An 11,791-nucleotide genomic window follows, 5' to 3' on the forward strand; every position below is an offset into this window, starting at 1 on the left:
ATTTGAAGCCGCATCACCCATCAACTCTAAAGAGATCAAACTCCCTGTGGATTCCCAAAGACTGACTTGGCTACTTGCTTAATTGGAAGGAAAATCAATTTAACTTATAAAAATTAGTTCCCAAAGCCATGACCTAAGGGATCTGAAATAGTCGTGGTCACATTGAATGCATTTGGAGCGAATGCTCAAGTGTGGTGTGAAGGAGAAGATTAAGCCTGTCGTTATAAAATGGAGGATATTTGAAATGGTTTTTGCTGTTGAAGGATCAAACGAGAAGAGATGATCGTTATCATATAGAACCACTCATCCACGAACTTATAGGTCACTTAGGTCAATCCAAAATACGCGCTTCGTAGTTTCATAGCTTATTGCTTTAATACAAGCAATTTAGGATGTGCCTTGCCAATTTCCCCAAGGACACAATTATCTCTATGATAGATTTTGCTAAGAATTACGTGTTTCAAGAACAAGATAAAATAAAAAGTGCACACTAGTACAACAAGCATATAACAATTGCAGTGCATATAACCTACAGCCATCTACTTGATTCTATGGTCACTGAAACATGTCTACCCTACTGACTCCAAGGAATTCAAGAAAGCACACCACGCATACTAATTCTACATGTCACCAAATATGGAACATGACATTTTTTTGTCTACCATGATTTCCTATTACACTAGGATTGGTTAATCAAACATGACCCCCAAGTATTGGAAACAATAAAATAACATTGGATGTGGTAATTTAAATCAACCCGCGGATGTAATCCATGACTAGTCTAAAATGTTGTTTTTTTGTTATAACCATGGAAATGGGGACATGATCGATGTGGTGATGTAATTAAGCATGAATGTGACACCATTGATGGAGCAAGAAGTTCGCACCGCATATGATGCTTTTCAAACAGGTCAACTTTCTCTCAAACTATAATAAGTTATATGCATCATGGGAGATTATGACAAGTGTGAGGACATTGCAATTGTGAAACAATGGGAGCTGTGTCACATTTTTCCAATATATGGAGATTGCATGACAGAGACAAACAATGAAGCACAGCGTGGGGGGGACTTTGATGACCTCACTGATGCACTAGAAGAGGCAGATAGATTTGAAATCCTTGTTGTGTTTGAGGAGAATGAGGAAAAATCTAACCCATAGTTTGTGTTACAATGGAGCAAAAACGTAAGATACCCACACTTTTTGGGTAGTGTGCTCACTCCACTCTTGTGCTCATGTGTACTCTCATTCTTAGTGTCCATGCTCCCTCAACACTACTAAAGTGTGATAGAATTCTCTAACAATGCAATATCACATCTTCTACTCTCCCTTACACTCTCCCACTCTCTCCCTATCTTCTTTCACTCCATCTACTCTCCCATCTCTCACTCTACCTCCCTTCACTTCATTTCTAAGATCCATCTCCAAACTGCATTATACTTTCACATCCCTTTTCTCTATCAACCTCTCAATCAAGATCTACTCTTGTAACCCTCAAAATCGTATATTAGACTAATCCCCAACTCCCTCAACCCTATCTCTCTCTCCTGAACCCTACAATGTCTCTTGAATCCTCCAAAATTTTCTGAGCCTTAAACCTTGAATGGAGGTGGAAAATTTGATCAATTTCAATGAACAGCATTACATCTTCTCTTGAGCTTATGTAGGAACTCCTCAAGATGCTTTAGTCTACAACTCTCAATAATAGAATATGACCCAAGGCCCTATGATACATTTATGAACACATTAGCTACAATGAGAAACGTCACACTTGTAGGTGAGTAAAACCTCAAAGTACATATGAATGAGAAGCGGTGACAACATTTTGGTGCCACTATAGGGAATGGGTGACGAAGAAACCATCAGGAAAATTCTTTGAAAAAATCTCTCAAGGGCTGAGTAAGAAAATGATTCCAATGCAGCAAAAAGAAAGCGCGTATTGCTTCTGGTGAGAAGCTTCAAAGTTTTACCTCTTTTCTATGCGGTTTGAGTATGAATTTCAATATGAAGTTGCAAGGAATTTTTGAGATATCATCATCTAAAAACTTTGATATTGCATAAAAAGGGGCATGCAGTACACATTTAAGCCATCAAAAGCCCTTAAAGTGCAAGCTATTTGAAAATTTTCATGCTTTCATGCATGGAAAAGATAAAACAAGAACTATTCAAGAGGTTATGGTTGAGAAAAACATGAAATCCTAGCATGAGCATGCAGGGTTTTCTCAATTAAATCATTCCAAACCTCATGAATCCATGCATGTAAGGGTTTTTCCATGCATGAGGATTTTCATGCATTAATCCTTACAGGTGCTATCAACAACCTTGCTAGAGTCATTTATAGCTTAGAAACTTTGAGAAATATTAATTCAACTATCTGTGAGGTGCTACAATGAAAGGATGTTGGCTATCCTACAACTTACCTCTCAAGGTCTTAGCTCATTGCCACGAGTATCTTAGAAGCGAGCTCCAACAACTATATGGAAAGGTATCAACTAACAGATACCTCAATGTATGGGAATATAGAAAATGCATGTAGGCCAAGCCTTGCAAAAATGTTCATGCCTTTCACTGTTGTCTTTTTAGAGTCCTTCCCACCCTTCTTCTAGATGGCATACAGGTGGCCACAATTTGAGTCCACTAACCCCCCCATAGCCAGGTTACGATGGGCTAGTGGATGTACCAAGCTTTGATGCTGGAAGTAGTCTCCGAAACGGTGTCGTCTGTTGAGGCCTCTAGACACCGTGACTCAAAGGGGCGGTCTCAAGGATGTCATCAATGCGATGGCCTGGCAAAGTCATCTTCATGGAGAACATGCCTCCCCTTTGTCAGCCAAGCCACCATTCTCTAGGTAAAAACGTAACGAAGCACCCTAGCCAGAATCCTAAAAGAGCCCAACCAAATCCTTGAGCAATGTCCTAATCGCCTAACAAATGCCATTGACAAGTCTCATCTATCCACATTTGCACTAGCCATAGACCAATGTGTAGATCCTCATGAGACAATAGCCATATAAATAGGAAATATTTCCTAGGCGAAGGGAGCCAAGACCAGAATTTGGTCATCACCTCAGTCGAGATCTACCTCTCCTCCAATAGCATTCTTTGGATGATCTCCAAGCTAAGGCCTCCAACTATACTCATCTTTCGATCCGAGTGGTGTATGAAAATACCTCCAATTATGCCAGTATGTCTGAGCTCCCTCCTTAGATGGCCAAAACTGCTCCCCTACGGTCCCACTAAATCTCTCACTGGGGGCAACCCTTCTAGAGCCACAGGTGCCCGTCTCTACAAGGTCAAGGGTCGATGTTCCCCCATCTCCCAGCCACTTTAATGTTCCACCATTAAAAAGAGGCCAAGGCACCATCATCTTAAGGATCACGGTCTCTTAGATCTCACTGTTTCAGTAACACACTTCCTTGGACTATACTCCAAAAAATTGATTAGTCATGGAGGTGGGGTACAACTACTTCGGACATCATTAGGCTCCTAGAGAGAGGGTGGGTCCACTATCCCATTGTGCCCAATTGGCGACGTCCCAATATTTGCCCCTCTTCTAGATTAAGCTTAGGTTGGCACTCAAACTACTCCTTGCAATATGGATTCGTTTGGATGAACAATGGGCTGTCAAGTATGGTATCTTGAATCAGCTTGTCTTGAACAACATGATGCCAAATATCATATCTCCGAATGTTTAATGTATTTTCAAGCATGGTGATGCACCTACATCATTCTTAGGGTGAGCATTTTGCTTGGTGGCAATTGCTATTTCTTCATAACTCTCATCCCAACCCCCTTTCTTTCCTTGTTACAGGTTTTCGCTCAATAGCTCCCAAACTGTTCTTCATTTTTATCTATTTCATCCTTAGAGCAAACCCTTTACTAGTAAACTTCGTCCTCGCGCAACTCTTTGGACCCCATCTCAACATTGACATCACTAATATGCCAACAAAGTCATCTATGCTCCTACCTCAAGGAGACAAGTTAGCGGCCCCAATACAATGCAAAAGTTCTTTGTACTTAATAACAAGAAGGCATGGATATGCATCACTTGGAGTGACATGGTAAGTCCATGAGGAAGAGAGGGACTGGTGGGTGGTGTTGGCGAGGTTTTTTTTCTTTTTTTTGGGGGGGGGGGGGGGAGGGAGGAGGATAGCATTCCCATTTCCCATTTGAGGATAGAGTGCACAAGGGGTAAAGGGGTTGGTGTAAACATGTGCACCAACAAGCAAATGAAAGTGGATGTTAATGAACATTTTACATAGAAGAGAACACACAAGGGCATAACTTTCATAATGTTGTTATACTCATTATGTACTAACATGATCCTAGAACACATACTTACAATAGCAAATATGCAAGAGGCATAGTTATGGCACCATCATGAAAAAGAGGGAGATGTAATTGATCCATTTACAAGGTCAAGGAGAGCCATAAACAATGAAATCACAAAGGTCATTTAGCCATAAACAAAACGAAGTGGATGTTGATGAGCATTTTACATAGAAGAGAACACCCGAGGGCATAATTTTCATTGCAAACGGACTTCTTATTTGTAATTTTGTTGTCCTTATTATGTACTAACGAGATCATAGAGCACAATACTTACAATAGCAAATACGCAAGAGGCACAGTTATATGCAAAAGAGGGAGATGTAAATGATCCATTCACAAGGTCGATGAGAGCCATAAACAATGAGATCACAAAGGTCATTTGGCTTTTGACAAAGAGTCGTGTATCCCCAAGTCCAATTGTCGCATTGAACATGTGAATTGGACAAACAAAAAACAAATACAAAATGAGAGCTCTAGTGATGATGTAGTTAATCAGCAGCAAGGTGTTCTAGTGCAATCATGTCCAAAATTATCCTAATCGATGCTCAATTCAAAAGATGATTTCCAAGCAAAGAAATGTAAAACTAATACACCCACAACTAAAACCTCCAGTTCTCTAGGTGTTTTTACATTCATGATAATCACAACGTGACAGGTGCAAAGTGAACAGAATAATAGCAAGGTATGTAAGTGGATTAGCACCCTGCAGCATGCAATTATACATAGAGATTTGGATGTGGTATCACATTAGCGAAGCTTATGTGCATATATGCATGGGAGGTGAGTGTATAATCAACAGTACACTAGTTAAAATTTCAAGAAACATGTACTGCAAAAACAACTTGCAACACACAATTATTGGGCAGCAGGGCATGGGTGTTTTTTTTGTCAGATTGTTTGTTGGCATGGGCGGGGCGGCAGGCATGGGCCCAAAACATTCAGGACACTTTTTTACATGTAGCCATGCAAAGAGACTTTTGAAAGAAAGAATTTTCATGGCAAAAGTTTGTGGGAGCATACATAAGGAAAAAAGAAGAAACAAGCTAGTTGAAAGCAAACTACAGCAGCATGAATCAGCAGGCAAGCAATTAAGAGAGAAAATTGTGGTTATAAAAAAGGAAGCAGTCCCTCCTGCAAGAAAGTTATCAAACTTGGAACAAAACCAGAATTATAACTGTTGACATGTAATTTCTGGGAATATCAATATCATAAGACCAATATTAAACATTGATTATAACTGGAAAGTGAGAATAACAAAGATAGAAGGGGATAAGACACTGAGAATACCAATGGCTCAACAGTAAATTGCAACAATTGACTAAAAAAGAAAATTGAGCCTCTTTGATCCATCCTGAAGTTACAAATGGAAAGGCTCCGAACTGCAGCCTACCTGAGCATCAAAGCCTCAATTCTATTTTGACAATCCTCATAAACCAAGCAAGGATCCAAAGCATTACAATAGATAAGCTACTGAACCCGCTGCAAAACTTCACAGTGGAATTTCAGGAATTTCTGATCCACCATTAAAGATTAGTGGTCCCCTAGGTAATTAGCTTATACTTGAGTAGTCATCAAGTATATTGACAGAGATCTTTTGCGGTCGATTCAGATTGTTCCCATGACCAGTCAAAAAAGAAAAATTTGCCTAGAACCCAAAGAAACCAAGTTCACTAGCCCTCTCCTTCTCAAAAGTTTCAAAATACTGGTAGATGATTGTGACAGCAAGAAGTATCCCCGTTCCAGACCCAATAGCTCCCATAAAGTCAGCAACCACAGTCAAAGCACCGATGCACATGCCACCAAATGCAGCCGCAGTGGGTATGTAGCGATTTAGCTCTTTCTGCAAGTTAGATTCCCGATGACCAGGCATTACCATTTGTTGCTCCTGAAACAAGGAGAAAACCAGTCATCAGAGAAGAAAACTAGTCCTTAATCTGTAAACTTGCAAGGGCTGAACATGCTAAGTATCTTGTTTTCCAAGGTAGCCCCAAGTGTACCTTTAGTTGCTTGGCAACATCTCGAGCTGAGGAGCCAGAGACTTCAATCCACGTCTTTGAGAAAAGAGCACAAGCTGTGAGCATGAAGATCAGATAGAAAAGTGCATGGAAGGGATTCGCTGCAATATCAGCCAAGCTGCACATAACACAGGTCGCATGCAATGTCAGATACAATATTTCTGTCACCTAATAGTCGTCATTGTGAACAATGTATAGCTGAAAACAATAGATTAAGCATAGTTTATCAACCTTGCAGGAGGAGTAATGTAATACACGAGACCTCCAACAGGAATGAGTTGACCACTTGAGGAATACTCGGATTCCTTCCACTTTCCTAATAAATTGACAATGAAGTTTGTGCTGTACCTCCTGTGAAGAAGCTGTAGCATGAAAAAAATTTAGACATGCGTAAGTTGAATGTAACCAAGTTGAGCACACGTACTGACTTCCAGCAGCCTTCTGGCAGCTAACAAACACCTACCTAGATTTAGAACATCTTACCTGTGAGATGAAGTATAGATTCGACACAAGGGCTGACTGAAGGATAATTGGCATATTAGAAGTGTAGAATAGTTTGATTGGGTACGAGCCCTGCTGCCCACGAGCGTTTTTCGAGCGCACTGGCAAAACAACTCGGAACCCCTGGAAGTAGATGACAATAAGAAAAACGAGCACTGTTGCTAGCAAATTTGTCACATTTGGAAGATTTTGCCGATAGAATGCTTCCCTCAGAGCTGCAACTTTATTTGCTCGGGTGATCAATAGGTGAAACAGAGCAATCACAGCCCCCTCAAACTCAGCACCACGACCACTATTGATAGTAGTTGGACTGAAAGCCTTCCAGATAATGTTCTCACTGCACAAATAATAACAAGGGCAAGTGAGAATCGCTCAAATGTGACGGAAACCAAAGAAGAACTGAAATTGAGGATGAAAGTTATACCAGATGTTGGTTGCAATAAACAGAGAGATGCCAGAACCCAGGCCGTATCCCTTCTGCAGAAGCTCGTCTAAACAGATCACAATGATCCCGGCAAAAAATAGCTGGACAATGATGAGTATCGCATTTCCAGCACCAAGATCTCTCACATCACCGTACATGCCGGAAAGCACGTACGCCACAGCCTCACCTATCGTTATCATAACACCCAGAAGCTTTTGCGCACCATTTCTGTATGACGTTCATATTTTAGTTAGCTTAAAGCCGTTTCAGAGCAATGAATCCATAAGCAAACGAGAATATACGTCTGGACATTGAAGGCTCAAAGACTCACAAGAGGGCTCGATCCTCCCTGATGCTGTTGTCCACCTCGATGATCTTGGATCCGGCCAGAAGCTGCATCACCAGCCCCGACGTCACGATGGGGGTGATCCCCAGCTCCATGACAGTTCCTCTATTGGAGGCAAGGATAACACGCATCCAGTAGAAGGGGTCGGAACCGGTCGCAGAGTGGATCCCATAGAGCGGAAGCTGGCTGCAAACAAGAAAGATGAAAAGCGAAACCACGGTGTAGAGGACTTTTTCGCGAAATGGCACCTTCCGCTCAGCGGTCTGCACCTCAGGGAGCACAGAAAGGAACGGACGAACAAGGTGCAGGACTCTAAAGCCTCCTCCCATGATGATGCTCAAGCCGAAACAGAGCCGGAAACGATCTGTGCACAAACCCTAAAACCTGTGCTGCCGCTTCGATTGACGATCTCGAGCGCCGGCTCTTGAAAAGCCTGCCAGAACCCTAATTCCTGCTGCCCTGATCCTTGACGTGGTTGGGCAGAGCAAAGAAGCAGGTCGATCTGGGAACAAAATGTGTTACTAAAGAGGAATTGGAAGGCGTCTTCTCTGCTGTCCCTTTCACCCACACACACAAACAAGATGTGCAAGCCTCTCGCTCTGTCTGCAAACAGATTCACAGCGAAATTCTCGCAAGTACGCACAGATTAACAGAGATGCTTGCAGAATGCTGGCGCTACTCTCTTAGACACTGAAAAACGGAAGTGCACAAACAAGATTTAAGCCTGCACCTTGTAGAATAGGGGCAACCGACGATCTAGAGCGCGTGCAGCAAGGCGGTGGGGAAATCTTTAGTCTTGTGAAGGGAATGAAGAAGAGGCCGACGAGTCGAGTGGATGATGCCGGCTGCTCTCTCTAAATAAGAGTTTAGCATAACATGCAAACGTTTTGCCTTTCTCTAAAGAAGTTATTGGGCTTTCTCTAAGACCCCTTGGCTATCTAAGTACTTGCCAAGAGGACGAATAATCTTTGATGGTTTTTTGTAATTACTTTTTCCTAATAAAAATTTCTACTTTTTGCTTTCAACAATGTCTAAGTCCTTGCCTTAAGGTGTACTAGGTCAAGGCTACACTGGAAATGTTCAAAGAGACTTCCTCAAGAGCCAAGATAACCTTCAAAACATTATCAATCACTCCACCTTAGCCAAGGTCCATCCCCTACATATATTTATTTATTTATTTATTAGCTCCTTGCACTTTTTTCCCTTTAAACACAGATGTGCAAAGCGCAGGAGCCCCTTACAATTTTGAAAAAACGTGTCTCTCTACTTATTTTCATCCAATACCTATACTCCTTTCTATTTTGAGTCTCTCTCTTTCTCTCGCTCTCCCTCTTTCCTCACCCATCAACTTGTCCCTCGATCCCCCCCCTCTCTCTCTCCCTCTCTTCCCAAATCAACTCGTCCCTCTAAGGGAAGTGCTAACGAGTACATTTATTATTTATATTCTCCTCTCTCTCTCTCTCTCTCTCTCAAATTACCTATCTCACATATCCCCAAAGAATGTGTAGAGCATTCATGGAACCTTATTAAAATAACATATCTACTACACATTGTGCATTGATGTATGAGTCTTTGTTCATTCAAAGGTGCTCAATTCATGTCACCTAAACATGGCAAATTCACAAGCTAATTCACAATTGGGCATCGTATCATGCTCACACTTATGCATAGCTTCAATGTTCTCTCTCTCTCTCTCTCTCTCAAGTGTGATGGTAATTTTGCTCTAAATTCCTATAAAAGATGCTATGGGATACAATATTAGATAACTCACATAACAAACTTTGAAATTATGCTAGGGGACAAGAATCTCTAAAAAAAGATATTATGAGTTGGTTGAATGAAAACTAAGTGTCCTACAAGCCATTTAGATACCGTCCACTAGATTCCACGAGTGACATCACATTCCTAGAAAATGTGTATATGCGTCTCCGCATGGCAGGCAAAGAGGGGATATTCTCAAGTTCCAATTTGAGAGTCTATCTCTAACCAGAATTTTGCTAAGAGCTACCCTTCATAAGAGAAGATTCAATTTGTGAGAGGGGTTTTCTTTCGAAGGCCTCAGCACTCTTATCTTCCACACTGAAAAGTCATCCAAAGGGGCATGTCTTTTCCAATGAACTTTGGTATCCGTGGCAACCCAGATACTTTCTAGCTCCTTAAAATCCTTGGTCGTACAGTTATGAAGGGGGTTGCCTGAGGGTAGAGCAAACCCCATATAGTCATTTGTAACCTTATAGAACGGGCTTGACGGCCAGTAATCTCTTATTTTGTTAATTAGAGTGGCTACAGTTGCTTTTTCCTTGACAGATAAAGCATAGTGCATCCAATCATTTCAATTGGCAACTAATCATTTGAGCCAAGGTCCCATATGTCTGAAAAAGATTGAATATCTTTGAGGGATAGTTTCTTGTCAATTCGTGGACTAGTTTGGGCAAGATCGTCCCCTCCTTTGAGCACCCAATTTGTCAATTATGTGGCGATCTCACTAACAATCCATCTCCATGCAGAGATCTCTAGCCTATCCAAATGCATCCTCTTGCCTTCTTCCAAATCTAAATGGGACTTCAGACTATTAGTAACAATGTTGAGCAGACCATTTCAAAATATCCAATAACAAGCCAGCATAGCCCAAAGCTGATTAGAGTGTAGCTGGAGAAACCATATCATACATTGTGCATTGTTTTCTCTAATCCAAGGCCTCCCGCCGCCTTACAGATTGTAGCCAAATCCCATGAGATGGCATGCCAGTGCTCCCTCCATAAAAATCTCAAATTAACTTATCAAGAATATTTAACGATCTGTTTGAGAAAGGAAACATTATCAAAGCATACTTTGCATAGGAGGACAAAATGTGTTTCGCCACAACCAATTTGCCCGTGAAGGCTATTTTCCATGCTTATATTTTTAAAGCTTCTGATAGCACCATTTTAAGCAACTCTCCCAAACCAACTAGGCATCCTTAGTATCTTATTATCTGTCCAGGTTTGATCCATTGCGTAACCAGTTCGAGAAAAGAAGGGGGGCGGGGGGGTTTCTCAGCCAAGCCACAATGTTGGAAGTCTTTTGAGGGATAACTTTGGAATTAGACACTGCAGCAACTTCCTTAAACACTTCCAGCAAACTTTTGAGATTTTCCTCATTACCAAGCAAGATACTAGTATTGCTGTCAACAAAGAATTGGGCATGGAAGGTTGAGATGTCAGGCATAGGAATCCCTCTTATTAGACCTCTGTTTTTGTACTAGTCAATTTAGCAAAGCAAAGGCTTTGTTGCTATTGCAAAGAGTAAAGGGGCCAACAGGCACCCCTGATGAATAGATCTCTGGAGTTTGAATTTCTAGTAGTGATATCCATTCATTGCCACCCTTCCATAGGCATTTGAAAAGAGCATTCTTGTCATCTGCCAAAAGCCTTCACCAAAGCCAAGTTTTTGCATGGTTATGACTATGGAGTCCCAACTCAACCTATCATATGCCTTCACAAGATCTATGTTCAACATAAGAAATTTCTCATTGAATGTGATTGCATAATATATTGTGAGCAAAACATTTAACATGGCATCATGAATATTCCTATCATATACGAAACCATATTGCCTAGGGTGAATTATCAGACCCAAACTTAACTTGATTCTGTTGGCCATTACCTTAAATAATACTATATAGTAGTAGTTGAGCATGCAAAGGGGTGTCCAATTCTTGGGTTGAGTTTGCCTAAAGATTTAGTGCCTTATAATCCCTGTATTCATTCTATGAGCCAAAATTCTTATAAAGCAACATGCATTTATCAGTGCAATGAAATCAAATCCACAAGTGTGCCAGTAGTACTAAAAGAATCCAATCGGGAAGCCATCTATCCCAGGTGCCTTTTATTTTGGCATATGCATCATGGTGAATTTAATTTTGACTTTAGAGAATGGTCTTGGCAACTGCATGCTTTATAAGGCATCATTCTTCTTTAAATATTAACTAAGAAAGCTTCAATCCGATCAATGTAATTGTGCACTTTGCTAGGCATGCATCTCGCTATGTTGCTTACTATCACCCTAAATGCAATTCCCATTGGCATCATGGATTACTGAGATTGTCTCTTTTGACACTGTTCATGTATTCGTGTAAAGAAGAAGGAAGACGGCTTCTCCGTCTTGCATCCATTTGGGCCATTACCATTGTGTT

The 11,791-nt window shown here is 41.1% G+C and overlaps 1 protein-coding gene across 1 annotated transcript; it reads right to left on the reverse strand.

The window, feature by feature from the left end:
* Positions 1-5,625: 5,625 nt before the first annotated feature.
* Positions 5,626-8,542, reverse strand: LOC147905318 (uncharacterized). Its single transcript, XM_087399889.1, has 7 exons — positions 8,348-8,542; positions 7,603-8,119; positions 7,272-7,499; positions 6,830-7,184; positions 6,578-6,708; positions 6,329-6,464; positions 5,626-6,216 (listed from the first exon to the last, which is right to left on the reverse strand). The coding sequence occupies exons 2-7, from the start codon at positions 7,944-7,946 to the stop codon at positions 5,977-5,979; spliced, it is 1,434 nt and encodes a 477-aa protein (XP_087256015.1). The 5' UTR covers positions 7,947-8,119; positions 8,348-8,542; the 3' UTR covers positions 5,626-5,976.
* Positions 8,543-11,791: the final 3,249 nt, after the last annotated feature.

This window comes from Dipteris shenzhenensis, chromosome 1 (genome assembly GCF_047967505.1).
Source record: "Dipteris shenzhenensis isolate YYH24624 ecotype China chromosome 1, Dip_SZ_1.0, whole genome shotgun sequence".
Lineage (NCBI taxonomy): Eukaryota > Viridiplantae > Streptophyta > Polypodiopsida > Gleicheniales > Dipteridaceae > Dipteris > Dipteris shenzhenensis.

Bases quoted from the DNA above. Each gene is read 5' to 3' on its own strand.
- LOC147905318 (XM_087399889.1), bottom strand. From the start codon at position 7,946: ATGGGAGGAGGCTTTAGAGTCCTGCACCTTGTTCGTCCGTTCCTTTCT. The intron at 7,185-7,271 runs GTATAACTTTCA...TTATTTGTGCAG, and splicing joins TTTATTGCAACCAACATCTG to TGAGAACATTATCTGGAAGG. The intron at 6,709-6,829 runs GTAAGATGTTCT...TTCATGCTACAG, and splicing joins ATCTATACTTCATCTCACAG to CTTCTTCACAGGAGGTACAG.